The 20,550-nt window shown below is 56.0% G+C and overlaps 9 protein-coding genes across 9 annotated transcripts; 5 read left to right on the top strand and 4 right to left on the bottom strand.

Annotated features, from left to right (window-relative positions):
• Positions 1-236: 236 nt before the first annotated feature.
• L226DRAFT_548234 (uncharacterized protein) lies at positions 237-2,000 on the top strand (the record flags this gene model as incomplete). The annotated part of the gene is made up of 5 exons (XM_067682573.1): positions 237-402; positions 459-615; positions 666-979; positions 1,030-1,514; positions 1,641-2,000. 5 exons carry the CDS (start codon positions 237-239, stop codon positions 1,998-2,000), a joined length of 1,482 nt encoding a protein of 493 aa, XP_067529710.1.
• Positions 2,001-2,595: 595 nt separating this feature from the next.
• L226DRAFT_526746 (uncharacterized protein) lies at positions 2,596-3,303 on the bottom strand (the record flags this gene model as incomplete). Its single annotated transcript, XM_067679073.1, has 1 exon — positions 2,596-3,303. The coding sequence occupies one exon, from the start codon at positions 3,301-3,303 to the stop codon at positions 2,596-2,598; it is 708 nt and encodes a 235-aa protein (XP_067529711.1).
• A 1,307-nt stretch (positions 3,304-4,610) lies between these two features.
• Positions 4,611-5,606, bottom strand: L226DRAFT_472205 (uncharacterized protein; the record flags this gene model as incomplete). The annotated part of the gene is made up of 3 exons (XM_067676448.1): positions 4,611-5,128; positions 5,183-5,279; positions 5,340-5,606. 3 exons carry the CDS (start codon positions 5,604-5,606, stop codon positions 4,611-4,613), a joined length of 882 nt encoding a protein of 293 aa, XP_067529712.1.
• A 1,361-nt stretch (positions 5,607-6,967) lies between these two features.
• L226DRAFT_539989 (uncharacterized protein) lies at positions 6,968-8,866 on the bottom strand. The gene is made up of 10 exons (XM_067681782.1): positions 8,757-8,866; positions 8,631-8,704; positions 8,457-8,572; positions 8,180-8,339; positions 7,878-8,130; positions 7,758-7,839; positions 7,598-7,705; positions 7,396-7,499; positions 7,227-7,319; positions 6,968-7,136 (listed from the first exon to the last, which is right to left on the bottom strand). The coding sequence occupies exons 1-10, from the start codon at positions 8,810-8,812 to the stop codon at positions 7,103-7,105; spliced, it is 1,080 nt and encodes a 359-aa protein (XP_067529713.1). The 5' UTR covers positions 8,813-8,866; the 3' UTR covers positions 6,968-7,102.
• A 232-nt stretch (positions 8,867-9,098) lies between these two features.
• Positions 9,099-11,247, top strand: L226DRAFT_539990 (uncharacterized protein; the record flags this gene model as incomplete). The annotated part of the gene is given in 8 exon segments (XM_067681783.1): positions 9,099-9,148; positions 9,206-9,480; positions 9,605-9,687; positions 9,707-9,731; positions 10,193-10,417; positions 10,477-10,751; positions 10,805-10,858; positions 10,911-11,247. The coding sequence occupies 8 exon segments, from the start codon at positions 9,099-9,101 to the stop codon at positions 11,022-11,024; spliced, it is 1,101 nt and encodes a 366-aa protein (XP_067529714.1). The 3' UTR covers positions 11,025-11,247.
• Positions 11,052-12,859, top strand: L226DRAFT_539991 (uncharacterized protein; the record flags this gene model as incomplete). The annotated part of the gene is made up of 6 exons (XM_067681784.1): positions 11,052-11,103; positions 11,155-11,247; positions 11,292-11,302; positions 11,492-11,553; positions 11,601-12,351; positions 12,421-12,859. Coding segments are annotated over exons 4-6 (1,247 nt in total), but the record flags the coding sequence as incomplete, so codon positions are not given.
• A 511-nt stretch (positions 12,860-13,370) lies between these two features.
• On the top strand, positions 13,371-13,675 carry L226DRAFT_426101 (uncharacterized protein; the record flags this gene model as incomplete). The annotated part of the gene is made up of 2 exons (XM_067674646.1): positions 13,371-13,442; positions 13,502-13,675. Coding segments are annotated over 2 exons (246 nt in total), but the record flags the coding sequence as incomplete, so codon positions are not given.
• A 675-nt stretch (positions 13,676-14,350) lies between these two features.
• On the bottom strand, positions 14,351-16,307 carry L226DRAFT_526749 (uncharacterized protein; the record flags this gene model as incomplete). The annotated part of the gene is made up of 7 exons (XM_067679074.1): positions 14,351-14,425; positions 14,487-14,575; positions 14,656-15,018; positions 15,081-15,354; positions 15,438-15,467; positions 15,526-15,816; positions 15,873-16,307. 7 exons carry the CDS (start codon positions 16,305-16,307, stop codon positions 14,351-14,353), a joined length of 1,557 nt encoding a protein of 518 aa, XP_067529717.1.
• A 1,542-nt stretch (positions 16,308-17,849) lies between these two features.
• L226DRAFT_472104 (uncharacterized protein) lies at positions 17,850-20,482 on the top strand (the record flags this gene model as incomplete). Its single annotated transcript, XM_067676437.1, has 12 exons — positions 17,850-18,106; positions 18,166-18,313; positions 18,370-18,509; positions 18,568-18,725; positions 18,786-18,929; positions 18,986-19,061; positions 19,112-19,544; positions 19,598-19,748; positions 19,800-19,876; positions 19,926-20,063; positions 20,096-20,227; positions 20,294-20,482. 12 exons carry the CDS (start codon positions 17,850-17,852, stop codon positions 20,480-20,482), a joined length of 2,043 nt encoding a protein of 680 aa, XP_067529718.1.
• Positions 20,483-20,550: the final 68 nt, after the last annotated feature.

The following is a 20,550-nucleotide window of genomic DNA, read 5'->3' on the forward strand; positions in this document are numbered from 1 at the left end:
CTCTTTGCATCGGTCCTTCAAGTTGAACAGGCGCTCTTCGCAGACTTCTGGACGTCCTTCCGCGACTACTTATGGCGCATCTCGGCGCAGGGGGGTGGGACTGTCCTCTCGAGGGACCTGGTGGATGTTATACTACAGTATGGGGTTCCGCACGACATAGGTGTGTCACATTGGACCACCTCCTTCAACGCTGCTTACTGACATTTTCTGTGTACCGATAATCAGGTGTCTATAATATGTATCCACCTACGCGGGTCTGTATACGACCTGGCTGTAAGTACATAGAAGGCCGTCGGAAGGGACAGCAGCGGCAACTCTCCCACCGGACATCTACGAACGTAGTCTACCTGTCTCGCGAGTTCGGTCCGTTACCCGCGACATGTCACTCAATGAGCTGTTCAAGTACGTACAGTGCAGGCTGTTGGTATTCACTACTTCTGACATTTGCTATCTGATAGAATGCAATGACAGATACTATCCAGACTTCTTCGTTGACCAGGAGTCCCACAGTAGGGCCTACTACGGCGGCATTCCGACAGCACTCCACGTCACTACGCATATGTTCATTGAGGCGCCGTTGTGCGATCGCTGGACGAACTCATCCGCTTGTGCCTGGTATGCGCTCACATTGACTATCAATAACATATTATTGACTTTATTGGTAGGGTCTCATTCACAAACAATGCTCGCATATACAACCTAGAACATCAGGAATCACTAGCCACCTTCCCTCGGTCATGGTCTGTCGAACCTGAGCTGCTGCCTACCATTGCATCCGATGCGTTCTTCCTCTTTGCTCTCCTCCGCAACCGCATGGAGAGGCGGACCCATCTTGTTCTCAGCAACAATGGTGATCAGTCTGCTCGGCTCGAGCCTGCATTACTGGCACGGAACGCGTCAATGGTTGGCCCTGCCCGTGAGAAGTGGAATCACATCTGCGACAAGTGTTGTTCTATAGAGGAACATGACGGCGAACTTGGTGAGTGCGCTCAAGTTCTCCCTGACATTGTGAATCTCACCGTCTTGTAGGTTTTATCCGCGCTACCGTAATGGATGGCATCACAATTGGACGCCCCTGCTGCAAGGTCCATGACTGTCAAGAGCCGCTCCCTTCCCAGCGCTCTCGCTTCTGCGCTACGCACTCCAGCAAGAATGATGACTGCGCTGTTGTTGGATGCACCGGCAAAGTCACTGCAGGTTTCCAGACGTGTCAGGATCCATCTCACCGCACTCTTGAGGACCCCACTAATCGTTCATCTCTCTTCGTCCTTCGCCGTCGACTTGAGCGCCTTCGGACTGCGTCCCTGGAGGGAGATGGCAACGCTGTCACTGATGAACTGGTCGACATTGATGCCGATGGCGAGTGCCCATCGAAGTCTGACGAGGGGAACACAAAACCCCATGCACGCTTCGGTCGATGGCGCACACATAACGAGCAACTAGTTGTGGTGACTTGCGGCATCATTCTTGGGCGGGCGACCATGTTTGGATCAGAGGGGATTGATGGCGTCAGGGTGAGTCTGCTTCTGCAAAGCTAGTCTTTCAGACTAATTGATTCACAGTTATTTCTGCATGCTTTGTTCCCGACAGAGCGATCTGTCCCTCCGGTAATATTCTATGACTCCGCATGTATATTCAAGAAGCACTTGAATGCGGTCGGTGATACGTACTTCGACAATTGTGTTATGCCTGTAGATCCCTTTCATGCGAAGACCAAACACAAGGAGACCGACATGTTCTGCGCTCAATACTGCAATGCCGCTCAGTTTCCTGACTTATTGAAGGATGGCAAGTGGAGGTTCAACTCGTCTGCAGCAGAAATGACAAATGCATGGTTCGGAGGGTTTCAGGCCATGGTGAGGGAGATGCGGGAGTGTCGCTATGATTTTTTCCTTGATGAGATGATTTTGATTCGCAACCGTATTATCACCGCTGACCTCGTAAAGGCGCGTGCTCATCCCCTGGAGGTTCCATATGAATTCTTTGGTCTCTCTGTGTAACTAGTCATGGCAGTTGATACACATATTGATTACTCCATGGTCTCTCTGCATCATCAATGAACAGAGCAAGAACGATAGCAAGGCGAGGATGTTAAGCGTTGATGGTGGGAAGTAAAGCAGTAGTAAAAAGTCGCCGTCGGAGACTCGAACCTACGCAGGCAGGTGACTGCAGGAGCAACACCACTTACGCTACGGTCTTCCGTTATTAGACTGTAAGTATAAATAGATACTATTTGCCTCGCATTCTTGCCCTTCGGGCCAATGACATCGTGCATCAGAAATACTATAAGAAGTCGGTGGTTATATGATGCATTCAATGCTGTCCAGTTGCGAACATTCCTGCAGGGCACAGAGATATATAGTCAATGGCATTCAATTTTGAGGGTATGTAGTAGGGAATCGATACAGCTCAGCATACAGTCGTGGACATTCATCAATACAGGGTAGGAATGATAGTGTAGCAGGATAACAGATGGACTGGGGATCAGTACGGGTATGAACCAGGCGCTACGGCGCTACAAGTTAACTTTAGTTGTAATGGTGACGAAAAAACATACCTGTTGAACGTAAGGGTATAATCAAGAGCAGCTGACTCTCAAGCTGTGTGTAGCGTCCATACTGCACCGTGCAGGAGTCCCCTAGAAGGGATACCGCCCTCGACGAGTGAGATGCCCAGGAAGGCACGGCGGTCACAGAGGAAGTTGATGCGCTTGATGCGCTTGGCCTTCTCCCAGTCGCGTTTGCAGGGATCGACGACACGACGGTAGCGGTGGACATATGCGTCACTGACTCGTCGTTGACCAGCTGCATCGAGCACGCTGAGCTCAGCGCCGGTCACGCCGAGGCGGAGCGTACGGTAGAGGGTGTGCAGGACGTCGCCGACGGTGACGTAGGGCGCGGTCCAGGTTGCGCTCGGGGTCGGCGTGACGGTGATCGTCCAGGGGAGGTGGGTGCAGATGATGGCGATGGACTGCATTCCAGGGTTCGTCGCGGGCTGGGAGACCACAGTGTCGATGAGCCGGGGGGGATAGCTGGCGAGATGCACGCGTGAAGACTCGGCCGGGAGCGACATGTCCCAGTCGAGCGGGGCCTGGCTGTTGGTTGCGGCGAGCAGCGGGTGCAATAGGATTTGTGCAGGCAGCGTCCCGAGGTATGGTGCGGAGAGCAAAACAGTGGGCCCTTCTGGCATTGGTCGTCGTGGTGTGCGCGGTGGGTGCCTCGTGGAAGTCAGGTGGGTTGAGGCAGAGCGAGACTCAGAGGGCGTGGAGGGCTCGTCGGCAAAGTGGACGTGCCTGCCGGGCATGTCGTTGAGAGGAAAGTTGTGCAGCTGCAGGGTAGTGACAGGGCGGTTTTATAGCTAGTGGTCGCTAATTTAGATGCTCACCGTAGCCTTGAATGCTCACCGTAGCTTTGAAAGTTCACCGTAGCTTTGAAAGCTCACCGTAGCTTGAGAGGGCAAGCGCACATTGCTGTATTGCGTCCAGAGGTGTGGCCATCTTTGGAGGGCGTGTCGATGCCATAGTGGCGCATAACCGAGCCATCTTCAAGGCTACCACTGCCTGTGTTGCAGCCTCGCAGATGGCTCGGTTACCACACCATTACAGATGCAGTCGTCGACGCATAGTTGGTTTGATGCTTAGTATTTGGTGGAGCCTGGAAACGTAACCGTGAGCATCAATCGCAATTGAGCAACAAACATACTAGGTTTTAAGCATAGAACTGTGACTGGCATAGGCACTGGCCAGGACGCAGGTGGTGTGCACTTCTACGACAAACCACTAATGAGAAGCGCGATGGGATATCTTCGATTGGCGGTACCGGTCGATAGAGGTCTCCCAATCCATGAAAGGCACCTGAACATGAGGCGCCCTTTGACCCCGTGACCATTGATTCTCGTCGGCTCCCGCCTGCCTCCATCCCCCGTCATGTTCTAACACTGGGATGTTATAGGTGTGATGCAAACGGTGAGTGAATTCAACGATATTGTATGTTGCTGCACACTAACAAATATGCCGCGGGACTCAGGAAGGAGGTTCACACACGCCTTTCTGATCCTTCGACATTCTCTTTAAGTACACATACCCCCATCTGATCCCGAATTCAAAGAGGAGATGGCCCATCTGCGCTCGGGCGACGGTGTGCGCTGAGGTGAGACCCGTGCTTGGGCCGCACCGGACGCATGAGCTGAGAGAGCAGGAGCGATGGCTTTGGGGAGCTGACACCTGAGACATGATGCACGCATCCCGCCGGCTGGAATATTCACCTGCACCCTCGCAAGTTTCACAACACCTCGTAGCCATATCTGTTCTGCAACGACGGAAACCCGAGGCTCGAAGGACCCAGTCTAGTAGCGTGGTCGAAGAGGTCACACCTGGGTTTCTTGTATCTGCTTGGGTCGTACTTGCCTGCCTGCTTCATTCACACTGTTGGGGTTACCGTTTGGAGACAGCATGATCCTCGGAGAGTCGATTACCCATTCACAACTCCAATGTAATATATATATTTGTCGTGGAAGGATGCGCCAAGACCTGATGAGCTTCATGATGGTCAAGTGAGCAGTATTCTTAAGAATGGCAAAAAAGCAAGTCGTCGATTGAGCCTACGTGGTAGCTACGGTGAGTACATCTGGTCGACAGTTGGGTACATCCTCCACCCTTCCTTCCACTCTTCATACTCGTTGCTCAAGTCCAAGCCCGCTGCCTGCAATGACTTCTGTGTACGGAAGCCTGCACGGACCCAGCGGAACAGTCCACCCGCAGTGTATTGTGTGAGCGAGTAGCGAGTTTCATGGGGGCGGATGGTGACATTGGAGTGGCGGAGGATAGCCGAAGGGAGGAGGATGGTCGCACCGGGGGGGAACTCAATGATCAACTTTGCGTCCCAAAGGATGATGTGACCTCCCTGCTTGTAATCGTAGTTCCCAGCGGCGAACACTGCACACATACCATATGCATAGTTCAGGAGGTCGAGATGAACGTGGGTTGCAACGCGCGGTCTGAGGTTGAAGGTGGCCGCAGCAAACACATTGTTCGGGAAGTTCCTCTGGAGGGAGGGATCCCATTCCAGCAATGCGTCCATGTTGTCCTTGTACACGTCAAAGACGTTGGGGACATAGTTGTGGAGTGCGCCTGTGTGCCGCGTTGGTCTGAGGGCATATTTTTGGATGTGGGGAGATGACATACCGTTGGCAAAGTTTGCTACACGGATGACATCAGGGTCTGTCCGGAGCTCCTCGAGTATCTCCTGGCGGCGAGCAGAGTTCCGGAGGTTTCCTGGTCGCTGAGCGTGCACGGGATTCACTTTGCAAGTGAACAAGGGGGGTAGATGTAGTGCACGCACCTTCTGTCCTTGGCCGATCGAAAAACCGCGGTGGCCATAGAAGTAGCTCCCTCGACGATGGTCCGGTTCATCCTCGAGCTCCGCCATGAGCCTCTGCGCCCGCGCAAGCTTCTCTGTGACTCTACCAACCAGTGACGGCCACTCCGGATCGTTAGGCATGCCAGCCAGTGTCGTGAAGATGATGCCCCGGCGGTCTGCTATGTAGCAGGGGGTCCTGCAAACTGATGGTGAGCATGCCGGACGTGCAGTGATGGAGGATAGGTACATACTTGCCAGACCAAGAGACATGCGTAAAGCCGAGGGAGCTGGCGTTCTCGAAGGATGTACCTTTGCGGGCTTCCCGGTGCACCTGGATCGCGTGCCCAATCACGCCTGTGCTTGCAACATGGGCGGTTTCGGGACCGAACGTGAAGTCCGTAGCAAACGTGGTGCCACCGCTCCGGTGCTTCAATGCGGCGGCCTTCAGCGCGACGCCCACCTCGCGCTGCTTCTTCAGGCGCTCTTCATGGTGTTGCTCTCGTTGATGAAAGAGCCTCTTCATTTTGTGGTATGCTGCCTTTGAAAGGCCCTCGGGGAGCACGCGCGCAGCACGCGCCTGAGTGGCAGCACGCGGGTGCGTGGCAGCGCTCAACGGCGGCAGCGCCGGGGCAGCGGGAGGGTTGAGGGATGGCGGCGGCAGCACTGGAGCAGCGGGAGGGTTGAGGGATGGCGGCGGCGTGGAGAGGGGGGCCAAGAAGCTGGGTGTAGGGGGCGCACTGGTGTGTGCAGCCGCTGTAAGTCCAGCCGCGTGAGGGATTGCGGGCTGCGCGGGGGTTTCCGTGATGAGCTGGCGGCTGTCGTGTTCTTCCAAAACAGGCTCATCTTCGAGCGGCACCTGCCCATGTGCTGTCAACTCGTCCTTCTGAGCCAACGACGCGTGAAGCAGCGCGTCGAAATCCAGGTTCGTCGTCGTGTGAAGCGGGACTCCGGCGTCAGCATCCCAGGGCGAGAATGCAGCACCTGAACGCGTCTGTGGCGGCGATGTAGCATGGTAGGCGTGCATGGGAAGGATTCGACTCACCCGATGAAGGCCAAAGACCGGGGGCGCGGTATCTGAGGGAAGAGGAAGCCGTGTCAGGCAGTCAGTTTAGGTGTATAGTCGGATAGAAGGGCCACAGCCCTTGGTAGTACCCTAGGGCGAATCTCCATGTCCCAAAGGCGGGTCTCGTTTACAGATTGCCACAAGGGACTCCAAGGCTGCACGTTGGGGGACTCACTGAGTGCCTGATAGCGACGCATACAACGTTCTGGGGCGGGTGTGTTGCCAGCGGTCGTCGAGGAAGCAAGTTGAGTTCATGAAGAGAGCAGAAGTCAGGAAGCGAGCGCACTATCTGCGGGCAGCCACGGTCACATGACAGTGCCAGTGCCGCGCCGGACATATGTTCTGGGTTTAACAGTCAGATTGCTTCTCTGGTAATCTACACAAACATTTCATTCTACGTTCTCCTGCGGTTGCTTGAAGTGAGTGTCATAAGATATGCTGCGAGACCACGAGGTAACAACTCCTTGTCCTTGGTTATATCCCAGATATAACGGCGCCAGCCATGAATGAATACACTCGGTATTACATGTATGCTGGCGCGATGGTGTCGTGAAAGTCGTGACACTGACATAGACAAGCGCATCCCCAACAAGTGCGATTCCGACCGTGGTGAACAGAGGCGAAGATGAAGACCAACAAGCAAGAATACACCAAGCTCAAAGCAGGGCGCTCGGAACTTGGCTCATTCTGCTGCTTCGTCATTCGAGTCGAGCAAGCTACAAGGTTGGAGAGAGAGAGGGCGTCAGCACGCAACCGTTCCCTTTGTGTGACCCAGAGAGAACGCACCTGTACTGCATCGCCTGTACTGCATCGACGAGCACTCGCCGCCGTTCCCCAGGTCGATGTTAGAGGAATAGAAGTAGCCCTCCGACGAGAGCACCATAACTTGCGGCATCATTCTAGCACCGAGCGTCAGTAATCAGGTACGCAACTACACATACAGAGAATCCGAATCTATCCAGCGCGGCGACACACCGCGCGCCGCTCGTTGGTAACCGGAGGAACGCAGATTCTCGTGAAGGCTTCCACATCTCCGTGAGCGTATTCGGAAGGCAGCCACCAACAGACGACGTGGGGTTCTTTGTCAGGGTGCAGTGATTTCCGACGCAATGTTGACCTGCAAGACCGCAACGCACGTGAAGAACTAGTGTGCGCATAGCAGCAAATGCGGAAGTACATACCAGACACTGCCGCCCTTCATCCTCTCGACATACGACTCGCGCCCGCCGTCCAGCCCCTGCGACCCCTCCCTGCTATCGATGGACCCGGACGGACTCGACGGGCTCTTGTACCTGCCAGAGCTTGAATATGTGCGCGGTGTCGTGCGCGGAACTGACGACCAGCAGCGTTGAGACGATGTTGAAGTGAATCGAATATATGCGATCCTCGCGCGTGCCACGGCGGAATGGTAGAGCTTCTCTGCGCCGGCAATGCTCCAGACATGGATGGTGGTTCACTTCTTGGACGCGGTCGCGAGCATGGTGCCGGAGGAGTTGATGGAGAGGAAGGAGATGGGAGACTTGTGCGCTTGGATGACGTTCGCGACGGTGAGAGAACGCGTGGAGAAGAGGAGGACGTCGCCCGTGGAGGGCGCGGAGAAGGGAGGCATGGGCTGTTGTGACAATGTTGCCTGCGAGAGCGCGGGTGAGGGGACGGGCGAGGGGTATGCGAGATAGGAGTTGTCGGCAGAAGGCGAGAGCGCAACGATGGCTGGGGAACATTGGTGCCTGCGCAGGTGTGATCAACTGGTGACACTCACCGTTCGGGTTTGGTGTTGTCTCTATGACGTGCAAGAGCTTCATGTTCGAGATGTCGTATATGTAGATCTCCACTTCTAGGACGATGACCGGTGTCTTGCGGTTGAGCTTGACAGCGAGGATAGACGAGGGAAAGAGGAGCTCGCAGATCATGGATTGCCGCTGCGCAATGCAAGTCAGGAACCGTGCATGTACGGGAGCTCGTGCCCGGACGCGTCGTCGCGAGGGTATGCCGGTGTAACGCGAGTCGCGAGAGCAGATGTATGACTATTCACGCACCTTGGTGTTTACTATCTGCAACTTCCGAGGACTTGACTGCGGATGGTCCGCGGCACCGACCAGCGCGAGCAACGACGTGCAGAACAGCATCTCCACAATCCCTCTCACGCCATCATCTGCGTCCCCGGGCTTGGGTGAGTCCATCATAGGTCTCGGAGATATAGCAGTACGCACTCATGGTATATACTCTTCCAAATGGCTCAACATTCGTGATACTGTAGCCCTTCTTCGTGCCGACGGAGATGCACCTGGGAGGACGGTGAGGAGAGCACGGGCTGGAAGGCGGACGAACTCACTCACGTGAAGTCCTGGTTGAAGTTGGCGAATAGCATGTTGGGGTTGACGCGCTCAGCCATGGCTGTCGCTCGTCGTCGTCGGGGGCGTCGGGGAGATGGTGGTGGTCGCTGCTCACGTCGGGGCACGCGTTGCTGCAGGCGAGATGCATCATGCCAGTGACGAATGCGTGACCCATGTGACTCGAGCGCGTTACGATGCGGGCGCGACTTGTCCTCCGCGTCCATCTCCTCCGCTCCGCTGCTGCCTGCTTCTGGTCTTGCTTGTTTCTCTACGGATGCTTTTCTGAAGTTTGCTGTTGAGGAGGTTGTGTTGGGATGGAGACCGAGCCTGTGTTTCACTCCGAGGATGTCGACGATGAACTGCAGGCGTTGTACAGGCAGCGCATCCGCGAGCGCGTGCGTGTGCCAGAGATGATAGTGGAAGCATACCGCACTGCCTGGGCTTCATTCTAGCTTACATACGACCCCGCTCTCATTAGGACAGCGACACCCACGCTGCACCTTCGCACTCGCCGCCTTCATTCTCTGCACGTACTCGTTCCTCTCGAGCCCGACACCGCACCCGCGCGCCGTCGCATACAAGGCAAACCACGACCTCAAGGCGAGGCTCGAGCGCGAGGAGCGCAAATATCGCGACATGCTCCCGCAGCGGCAAGGCCTCATCACACGATTTGGGCCTACACCCGCCCAGGTCGTCATGTACGTCCCTCGCGCAGTTCCTCGCCGTCGTTTCTGACATCCCCGATCGCTCAGGTTTCCCCCAGATCAGGATCCTTGGCCGCCATACACCGTTTTTATGTCTCCTCGCCGGCTGCTTGCCCCTCGTTCGCGCTGACGAGCTCGTGCTCGCAGGGGATCTCTTCCCGCCAATTTACAACTCCCCGCACGAACTCGACAGCCTGTGCGCGCTCGGTGACGGTGGGAAGTGGATGTGTGTCGCGCATACAGGACAAGCATGAATACGTGATCTATCCATTCGGTACGTCTTTCAGCTTTACGAGACTGTGTTGCTTCTCCTCTCCCGCTGCTCGTGCTTTTCCTCTCCTCTCGCCACGTTTCCCTTTGTGCTCCGTGCACGTCTCGCCATCCAATCACTTCCGTGCTCATTGCTGTACCCGCTCCACCTGGCGTTCAACATTACCGGCTATGCTCTGCAAGCAGTTTCCCGACTCAGAGCGTTACTGCCCTCCGTCTGTGGCTTGAACCGTCGGGACGGCCCAGTGGAGTCACGTCCGACCTCGACAGCACGGTTGAGGGTCTGTCGCATTGGCTTGCCCGAACGCCATTCTTCATTCGCGTCCCAGGCGCTTGACGTCGGTCTCACGCGACTCACACGACAGACGATCATCTGAACTGCGTCCCTTTACCTCCTCATTCTTTGTCTCGGACTCCCTTCATGCCCGCCTCACTAAGATCGCTGACCTCTTTCCCCATTCACAGGAATCGACTCCTCGTACTCATTCGAGGTGACTCTGCTGCAATCAACACAATTCTGCGAAGTCTGGATATACGACTCGACGAAGGGAGAAGACGCGCGGCACCACATCCCCAAGTCGCTCAGGCATCGTGCACACTTTGGGAAGCTCGCGCTCGGGGCAAGCGACAGGCACGGCCCGGGCGACAACCCGAAGACATGGACGCTCAAGTCGCTCAAGTCCGAGAACAGTGCGTTCCTCGTCTAATTCTAATCGACTGCCCATGCTGCTTACTCACCCGAACCGCAGGCCACTCGCACATCGACTTCCTCCAGCTGGACGTCGAAGGCTGGGAGTGGGAGACATTCCGCGGCATCATTCGCGAATTCACCATGGAGCGGGTCTCTTCGGGCGCGAACGGCAACAGCAAGAACGCGACGGGGTGGAGCGTGCCCGAGCGCGAGGGCGTGCTGCCGTTTGGCCAACTGCAGATCGAGCTGCACGTGTGGAACCAGCGCTTCCAGGACTTCCTCGAGTGGTGGGAGCTGCTCGAGGTGTCGGGGCTCAGGCCGTTCCATCATGAGGTGCGTGGTCTCTATCAGTGCCGGTGGGTGTGTCTGATGATGCGCGTGAGCAGATCAACCTAGTGTACGCAAACTACAACCGACACAGCGGCATTGAGCTCGCTGAGGTGAGCTTACTTACGCTTTCGTTCACCCGGTAGACACTGATCCCTCTCGCAGTATTCATTCCTCAACATCCGGGGAGACAATGTGTTCATCAAGGACTACGTGCCCGTCTCGCCCGACCAGGAACCAGACGTGCGGAATATCCGGCACGGGCCTGGCCCGGAGTGATCCTGCACGCGTAGGAAGGGAGGGAAGGTGTGTTATAGCAGAGATCGAGACGCGGACCGATTGAGATACCACACCATACGTACGCACCATGCACATACTCGTTGCACATAATGTTATGGATTTTACATAGGAACGTCGTACTTGGATCCGGGCGCGGTGGCCGTACGATGCGGGAGGTGCGTCACCGCCATGCTATCTGGTCTGGAATCCATCTCTTCCTTCCGTAGGTGATGTCCACTCAAATCCTCATCCGGTCCACTTCACTGAGGTGAGGAGGCACGCTCTCGCGGCGTGAGAAACTAGCTGGCTAGCATGAAGCTGTTAGGGGTGTCAGGGGCATACGCCGGCTGCGCTATAGCTAGCGCACACGCACTTTCTCTCCCCGCCATCACTCCGTGGCATCTGCTAGAGCCTCGACAGGTATGTTATCAGCGGATGAGTGAGATATCAGTGGCTCACTTCTTGGTAGACCATGGCCTCAACTACAGCCTTCAACACCCACGACGGACTGAGGGAGCTTCCGGGAGAGGTCACAACATCATCGATTTCCTCCACGACGACATCGACTCTTTGAAGTCCTGCGCACTCATCGCTCGTGCCTGGACGGGCACTGCTCACTTCCATGTCTTCCGCACCTGGCCCGTCGTCTGCCGGCAGGACCAACCTGACCGGTCTGCAGGAGAGCTCCTGAAATGGGTGGCATCCGACTCCGCCGGGACGAGAGAGGTTGCAACGCTCATCATCGAGGCACCCAGGCCAAGCGGAACTGTCACACACACACTGCCAATTGGCGACCTCGGTCGTCTCATGCCGCACATGCCAAACGTCCGACACGTCACCCTCCAGAACGTGGTCCTCCAAGTCGAAGATGCGCCTCCAGCGGTTCAGTCAACGCCTGACAGCCGTCGCCTTGCCCGGCTCTCTATCCTAGCCTGCAAAACGCCCGAAGACTCTTTCACACCTATTGGCCATCTCCTGTGTCTCTTCCCGGTCATCGACCGGCTCTATTTTGCGGAGACCGTCTGCGGGTGGGATGAATGCATGGAGAAGGAGCCGTGGTTCACGCCACTCCTATCTGCACTTCGCATCAGCGAGCTCGATATGCACTGTGCTAAAAAAGCAGGCCCCGATTATCACGGTTACACGGGAATAGTCTGCCTTCTCCAACGAGCAGACCCAACCTGCTGGCCGCTGCGGAGGCTAGGAATCGACTTCCCTCAACCCTTTGGCACCCCGCCCATCTATCTCTTCCTCGCTCCTTGCGCAAAATGCCTCTCCGATCTCACCGTTGACGTGCTTCCGAGCGTTTTACGTCGCAGGAGCCTCCGTAAGTAACCGTGTTTTTCGTGTGGAGTGAACGAATGCGGATCCTGCTGACTCCTTGCGAACATCTCAGGCGGTTTTCATACCCGGGAGTTGCAGGCCTGCACCTCTCTCAAATTCCTGCGGCTCAGCACGCTCGCCTTTCCGCACTCAGACGGACGCATCTCCGACGGAAAGGCTGCCCAGCTCTATGGGGATGACAGCAACGCCCTCCAATCGAACGTCGAGCTCGTAGAGTTTGTCCCGCCGCAGCTCGAGCACATCGTCATCAGCGTCTTCCACTCGGCATCGCTCGACGCGGTGACGCAGAAGACGGACGAACTTGTCCTCCGCAGCGCACCTGACTGGGCTCGTCTCGACGAGGCTCTCTCGCGGTTCACAAATCTCAAGAGCACCGTCTGCGTCGTCGCTGAACTGGAAGAGTGGGAGCGCTACGATGTGGAGGGCCGGATTGATGAGTTCATCCGTGTTCAGGGTCTCCTCGAGACAGGCAGTTTCCCGGGCCCGCTGCTGTATCTCTTCCTCGCTCGCATGCCTGTCTGATCTCGAGTGCGTTTCATCGCAGGAGCCTCCGTAAGTACCGCGTTTTTCGTGTGGAGTTGCCGCTTAGTTCGCAGAGAAGGTTAGCCGTGGGCGGCGGCGAATTGTCGAGTGGTGCCCGGTATCGTTTCTCATACCGCGTGTCAGCATCAACAGCAAGTTCTCAATCCTGGCTTGGCGGTCCTGTAAGAAGAAGCCAAGCCAAGAAACAACGTCCGTCAATGTCCAAAACGTACAATGCAAGTTTCCGCAGGAACGCACCTGAAGCTCCTTCATTTCGTCCTTGAGCTTGTTCACAGGCATCCGTTTCACTTCCTCCACCACCGCCTCCACACGCTTCACGCTCGCCTCCACCCCCGCCATTGAGGTGACACGCTCCCTCCTCGCACCGAACAGCGCCCCAAGCGGACTCCTTGGACCGAGAGTCGGCACCTCCGTCGAGCTTGAGGGCACGATCGCCGGCAACGCAGTGGCGCGCAGGTCAAGAACGTGTCCTCTTTCGAGAACATCTGGCTCCTTCACGGCGACGACCTCATCAAGCGCGGTGTCGAGAAGGTTGGTCCTCGTCTCTCTGACACGCACATTTCATCGTTGATCATGTGTCCCATTTACAGAACGTCCTCGAGGTTGAGGTTGATACTCATGAGGCTCAGCGCCTCGGTCTACTCCGTCCCCACGTTCCTCGGGAGATAGAGAAGCACTTCGCGGACGTAGGTCTCGAGGCCGAGCTCGACTCGCACAACCCCATGCGGGGTCTCTCTGGTGGTCAGAAGGTCAAGGCTGTGCTCCGTGCTGCGACGTGGCGCCGCCCTCACATCATCTGCTTAAGTTGGACAAGCCGACGAACTACCTCGATCGCGAGTCCCTCGCTGGGCTTATCAAGGCCCTCAAGGAGTTCGAGGGTGGTATGCTCGTCATCACGCACTACTGTGACGTCTCGGTGCGGCAGTGCACTGAGGTCCGGCCCCTGCGTCACGCGACGGCTACTTCGAGGCTTCCGGCCACAACTCGATTGAGGGTCAGGGCTCTGGTCCCCGGTTCGACAAAAACACAGGAGAACAAGATTGAGACAAGTACGGAAAGTGCGCTAGGATGAGGATCCGCCGCTGGGCTGTTGTGATCGCAACCGCAAGCGGGCCGTTCGCAGGGGTATCCGCGATGGGCGTGCCAATGATGTACCCTATGGTTGTATACATCATCGTGGCTATTGACGCGCCCCAGCTCTGAACGTGTCTCGACTATACCATTGTTGCTTCTCTTGTAGTCTTGTGTCCTGGCGATCTCTTGTAATCATTCCGGTTCACGCTGTAAGTGCTCGGGAGCTCAGACACACATCTCTCGTGGCAGGTGAGCCTGTACCCATGTATTAGTTACATCAATAACGGTTCTTACTACACATTAAGTGAGGATTACCACGACACCATTAAGTAACTACTAATAGATATCAAAGTTGTTAAGCTGGCTCATGAGAGTGTCGTCAAACAGTTCTGCTTCATGTATACTATCAGAGTTTGAACTATCAACTGGACCGAAGATATCTACAGAGGAAAATGAAGAGCACAGGTCGAGTTGAAGTGTAGTATCTGCTTGTTGATTTACCAACGGCGAAGAGACGGTGTCCGAATCATCATGAGCCTCCCACTGAGATGACTGAATAGCTGAGTTTGAAGATGGAAGCGACTCGGTGCCTAGTATAAATTGTAGGAAGTCTACGGCACAAAAATTCAGTTTCGTTTAGAAACATCGGGTGTGTGTATAGCAAGCTCACCAAACCCATGATAGCCAGCGGCATATTGGTCGGACCCGGAGTCAGAGGAGTTGATGGTGTCGAGAGGGGTGGACTGCAGCACCTCGAAGCAGGGAAGGACTCCCACTGATGGTGGAGCTAGTTCATTCAACAGTGTGTCGACAAAACTCGTGCCCCGGGAGTGCATGAAGTCTGCCAGCGGTGAGACTTGCTCCGAATTTGGAGGGTGAGAGGAGTTGTGTGGCTCATGAGGGGCCTCGGACTCGGAGGGCGGAGGTGTAGACGGTGCTATGGGGAATGAGCTGACAATAGCGGTGGTTGACTGAGGGAAAAAGCGAGATGCGAACGCCTTGAAGTCACCAACAACGGTCTGCAGCCTCATATCTGAAGGATCAGGGTGGTGAGCGCATTATGCATATAACAGAAGCTGTACGACTTCAACTTACCACTTTTCAGGGACTCCGGAATCCACATATCTCCGCCCTTGCGGGTCTCAGGGAGCAGCTTGATCTGTTGCTTGTAGTGCTTCCATAAACCCCGACTTTCAAACCCCATAGCGAAGAACTCCTCGCGTATGTCGTCTCCACCTTGGCGTAGTAGCGCGGCAATCTGGTTACGAGTCGGCTTGTTACAGCCATAACCAAGTCGAGAACGGAGAAGTTTGAGGTTCTTGTCAGCTGGGGGACCTATCTGGTACGAGCTCCAAACCAAATGCCAGACCTGTGCGAATGGGTATTCGGATGGAAACAATAGGGTTGCAGGACCCGGCATCGCTATCCTTGCACGCTTTGTCGGAGACTCACATGGTGAAGGAGACTGAAATTGAGAGTCGGCTGTATCGGGCGAAGCAGCTGGCTGTGTGGTCGGAGAGAGTGGACGCTTTGTACTGACCACTCGGGGTGCAGCGGTGATACGGGGTATAGCGGGATTACTGATATGATCAGGGAGGCCAAGGCAGTCGTTATCTTGCAAACCATTCGCTCGTATGTACACATCGTGAGGCCGCTTGTAGTCCACTGATAGTCCAGCAGTGAAAGAGACGTTCTCCCACTTGCCTCCCTGATGCACCTGGCAGGATGTCGTGCTCGGAGGAAAGCATGATACGACTGTGGATAAATCGCGAATCCGGAAACTGGGGTAAAGCATGAGGCCTTCGATACTCTCGTAACAAGCCTCATTGGCCTGAAAGACTCTTGATCAGTACAATGAGGCTGGAGGATGAGTAGCGCTGTACGAACCTTCATGTAAACGTGGAACTTGACATTATCATTTGTTGGGCGGTGGGACGTCGCGTATACTGCAAGATGTCCATGGACCGCATCTGTGCGTGCGAGCTCCTCCCGCTGCTTCATAGCCCACGAGGAGAGCGAATGTTCAGCCTTCCACGCTCTGCTGAGAGGCTGAGCATACTCTGAGCGGGCTTGAGTGCCAGTGGACTGAGATGCTGATGGCGCAGATGGGATGGGTGGGTGGGTTGAGAGAGCGGGTGCGGTGACGCTGCTAGCCTCTGATTGAAACGTGACAGCGGTAAGAGCTGAAGCCTCTGACGCGTCGGAACTACCAGCTGTTGACTGCGAAACGTCGGAGGAAGCACTGCCGGTGGGAAGGACGGAGTCATTGCTGGTGGCCTGGGGAAGTGGAGGTGCTGACGGCGAGGCTTGCGAGCCTGCCATCTTCTTATCATGGCACTTCAGATGGTAGGGATAGCCGCACCGATCCCATGGCACCACCAAGAGGCAGCAGTGAACGCACATGCGGCGCTTGCAATTCAGATGGCCTTTGCCCCTGCATTGAGATATTGCTTGAATGGAGGAATGAGGAGGGCCTGGGCATTGGCATCGGCGAGTAGCATTTACAGGGAGGTCTTGCTCGGCATCGGGCACTGGCATGTACCTGAGCATTGTCCATGAGAGTGTACGAGGACAGCACTTAATATGAATACTCACTGATGCCAGTGCGACTCAGACCTCAATGACCTAACTCACTACTTCCACCGGCACCGCACCAAGCAGCGCCAGTCTATGTACGGCCACGGTATAGTACTGGAACGAGACTCATGTCAGACATAGACATGTAACGTCACGAGCAATCATACCACGTACCTGTACCTGAGCCTGAGCAGATTAATATGGTGTCACACTGCCACGTATGCGCAGGCAGCGAGAGGATGGGTGGAGTCTGTCAGTGTAGTCGGAGGAGGGCGTATCGTGTCGGAAGTACAGCCAGTGTAGCAGGAATATTAGAAGTGGGCGTAATTTGGACGATGACACGATTGAAGGTGAGCCCATCATGGTTCTTATATTGCTCGGACTCGCCTGCAAGAGAGCCAGGCGAGAGTGGCTACATGGACGAAGTGATCGACCGCGGCCGACTGCAAGATTAACCGAGGCGACTGCAGTCACTTTTTTTACACCACGTGATCGACCGCGGTCACTCGGATATCACCACCGGCCACGGTCACCGACCGCAGCCGGCTGGGATGGGAACCTCATGTTCCCATCTGCTGGGGCTGAAGCTATTTTGTTTCAAGCTATCGACCCTGCGTTTGAAGCTATTCTACGATTATTTGAAGCAAAGTTGGAGCGTGTGCCACCCACTTTTGAGCTATTTTGCGTCCAAGCAACTTTTGGGAGGCAGGACCCCAGTGAATGCCCGGGAGTTTTGTTGGGTGTAGCAGGTCACGAAGCGCGTCCCGACGCGTCTAATATCGTGTTCAACGTCAACGGATAGTGCTGCTGCAGTCACATTCCATGTTTTGGTAGACTTTCAAGAGAGAGAGAAGGGGTTTGGAAGAAGAGGATGGACCTGGTGGGCGGATTGAAAGACCCCGAACAACGCGGTCCTGCAAAACTCAGAGCGGCGTAGGTCCCGCTTGATTTTCAGGCAAGTGGAGCCCCATCTTTCGCTGAGATTTCTTTCTTTCAAGCTGACATTTCGTGGCTTGAGCCCTGGCAGATACGCTCTATTCTCTCTATTCTCCTGCCTTGAACTGTGGTTATGGTCCTTGGTTCGCACGAGTGTTAAACGATGTTCGGTGCGATGGTGTAACAACGCGCGGTTCTCACGCCGCGCGCGAGGCGGCGAACACAGTGCTGCAGTTGTGCTGCAGTGCCATTTATCTTTGCTTCGGTGCCACTCTCTTCGTGCTTGACCCACAACACTCTTTACCCGCAACACTTCCCCGATACCGACATTCACGAAAAGCCATGGTTGATATGACAAGCAGGCCGATGCCTGCGACGCCTCAAGAGCAGGCAGACATCGAGACTCTGAGCGCGATGATGGGGGGAAACCTCGACGAGCACCATGCCCTCCTCCTCCTCCGGAAGCACAACAACAACCTCGAGAAGGCAGCTTCGGCTCTGCTGGAAGGAGATACGGGCGCAGATGATCCCATGTACGCGGACCTGCCTGGCCTCGAGCCCATAAACGCACCGGTCATTGGTCCTGGGCCGCGCACCCCGCCTCGTGAGTACATTCCCCGAAGACTTCACTCGTACGCGCTGTTTGTGACTGGGTGTCAGCTTCAAGACCAGAAGGGGGTGTGATTGACCTCACGAAGGACGACGATGATGAGCTTGCGCGCGCGTTGCGGGCTTCGTTGTTTGACCAGGGCACCACACACTTTGGACCGAGCGACAGGGCTCCGAACCCGAGCTGGGCGATGGTACCGTCCAACGTGCGTAGCCGAAGCTCGTCTTCACCAGGTGCGACGAATCGCTGAGCGGATCGCAGGTTGAAGCGAATGCGCCGAGCGGGATGTCGCAGGACGACCAGGCGATGAGCCAGGCTATCGAGGCGAGCTTGTCGTACAACATCCCCGAAGATATCTACCACGAGCTTCCGTTGGAGGAGAGGGTACGCGAGGGAGACACGTACGCGCTTCTAGAGCGACGTGCGACCGTGTACTGACTTGTCGCTCGTTTGCCGCAGGCCTGTTGCACTCCGACCTACCCTCCCGGGCGAAGCCTACGCTGCGCTCATCTTACACAGTCTGTACTTCGTTCCGCAGTTCAAGCACACCATCGCGCAATGGCTACCACTGCCGGAACCTGGGACCTATGAGATGGAGCCACCGAGGAGTGGCCCAGGTATGTGATGGGTAACCGTACCCGCTGGCATGCATGAGCTGACCACAGCACCCGCCGCAGCACACCAGGCATGGACCATTTTGGAAATGTACACGAATATGGACCTCGCAAGGATGTCGGAGCTGAACGTCGACGCTTCCCTGAGGGCTTTCTCGACCGAGCCGTGGGGTGGTCCTGCAGAGCGGCCAGGCGACGTATCCGCTCGTAAGCACATATCACCCTTCACTCTACTCCAGGCGGTCTGATTAACACCGCGCCAGGGTTCTATGGAAGGCTCGTGTATGCGATCGAGAACGTCCTCAAGTACAACAACATCAACAACCCAGAACGGAAGCAGTGGAGGTAATTGTATACCTTCCCGTCTCCACACGCATAACTCTAACCAGCCGCAGACTCATGGAGCTCCAGTACGGCGAGCATGGCGCAGAACCAGACGACCTCAGCACACACAACCTCAGCGTTGTGCGGGTGAATGTCGGCTCCTCGCCCGACTCGAACGACCTCCTCTCTGCCCTTGCGGCCGAGTTCGCGCCCCCGGACACGCTGAAGAACAAAGCGCCTATGCGGCGCCATGTCATCTTCGAGCCCTCGGAGGTGATTGCCTTCGAGCTCGTCCGCGACTCGGCGCCGCCGTCGTACGACGCAGCCATTGGGCGCAAGAACGAACGCTCGACATTCAGGTACCCGAAGAGCCTGTATCTGGACCAGTTCATGCGCGACTCGTACGAGCTCGCGAATCAGAAGAGGATGACACAGCGTGGGCTGCTCGACGGTATCAAGGACCTGGAGGCGCGGAAGCAGAAGCTGCTGCACTTCAACGTAGGTCGCCTGTATCACTTCGTTTACTGATGCTCAAGTATCTCCCGTCGTAGGACAAAGATACACTCGCTGACCTGCAGTCGTGCTTGTATTACTACGAGAACGTCGCAGACAGCAACGGCGATCCGAAGCGCGCTGAGGAGATCAAGGCTAACAAGGAGAAGATCTCGCAGGTTATCGAGAAACTGCAGGAGGATGTCAAATGTGAGCGGTCTTGCTGTGCCCACCTTGCCGCGTATTAACGATGCGTGTCAGCCATCGACATCGCTATCGAACAAGCAAGAGGCGAGGCGCAGACTATGCTTGACTGCCCCGAGCTGCAACAACACCGTGTATGTCCTTTGCGCATCGCGGACGCCCATAGGCTGATGTACTCTGTAGTACGACCTGCGCGCCGTCCTCATCCATGACGGCCTTTACGGCCGCAGTCACCTTTACTCCTACGTCAAGCAGAAGGGCAAGTGGTGGAAGACAGTGGACTATGTGGTCACGGAGGTGCGTCACCCATCACCCGTCTCCGTCAGTCTTCCTGAACACCCCCTGCGTACCAGGTCTCCGAGGAAACCGTACTCACAGACCCAACTGGTCTGCACTTGGGCGCAGGGCCGTACTTCCTCATCTACAGTCGCGCGCTATCGCCGGAAGAGGAGGACGCGCATGTGGATTGGCCTGTCGACATCAAGGTGCGTCTTCCCTCCCCGCCTCGTCATTGTACTTGTACTCGTTTAATGGACGCCGTCCAAACACAGAACAACGTCAAGTACAACAACAAGACGTTCTTCTCGCACCTCCCGCCGGACGTTGTCGCTCGCGTTGTGGACCCGAACTCGCCCCCATCTTCGCCGATCATTCCGTCCACCCCATCCGAGTATACGATCTCCTCGAATACGGTGGAGCCGCCCGAGTCGAGGGACGAGCTGATGGATACTACGGACTGACGAGCGGCAGCGGCGCGATGGTGAGCACAGCGGTTGTATTCATTGGAACGGACTTGCTTGGTGTATCT

This window comes from Lentinus tigrinus, assembly GCF_003813185.1.
Source record: "Lentinus tigrinus ALCF2SS1-7 unplaced genomic scaffold L226scaffold_50, whole genome shotgun sequence".
Classification (NCBI taxonomy): domain Eukaryota; kingdom Fungi; phylum Basidiomycota; class Agaricomycetes; order Polyporales; family Polyporaceae; genus Lentinus; species Lentinus tigrinus.

Excerpts from the sequence above, each read along its gene's own strand:
- L226DRAFT_539989 (XM_067681782.1), bottom strand. The coding sequence starts at position 8,812 with ATGGCTGAGCGCGTCAACCCCAACATGCTATTCGCCAACTTCAACCAG. Across the intron at positions 8,131-8,179 it reads GACAACACCAAACCCGAACG|CCATCGTTGCGCTCTCGCCT; the intron begins GTGAGTGTCACC and ends AATGTTCCCCAG. Across the intron at positions 7,137-7,226 it reads GGCGAGTGCTCGTCGATGCA|CTTGCTCGACTCGAATGACG; the intron begins GTACAGGCGATG and ends CCAACCTTGTAG.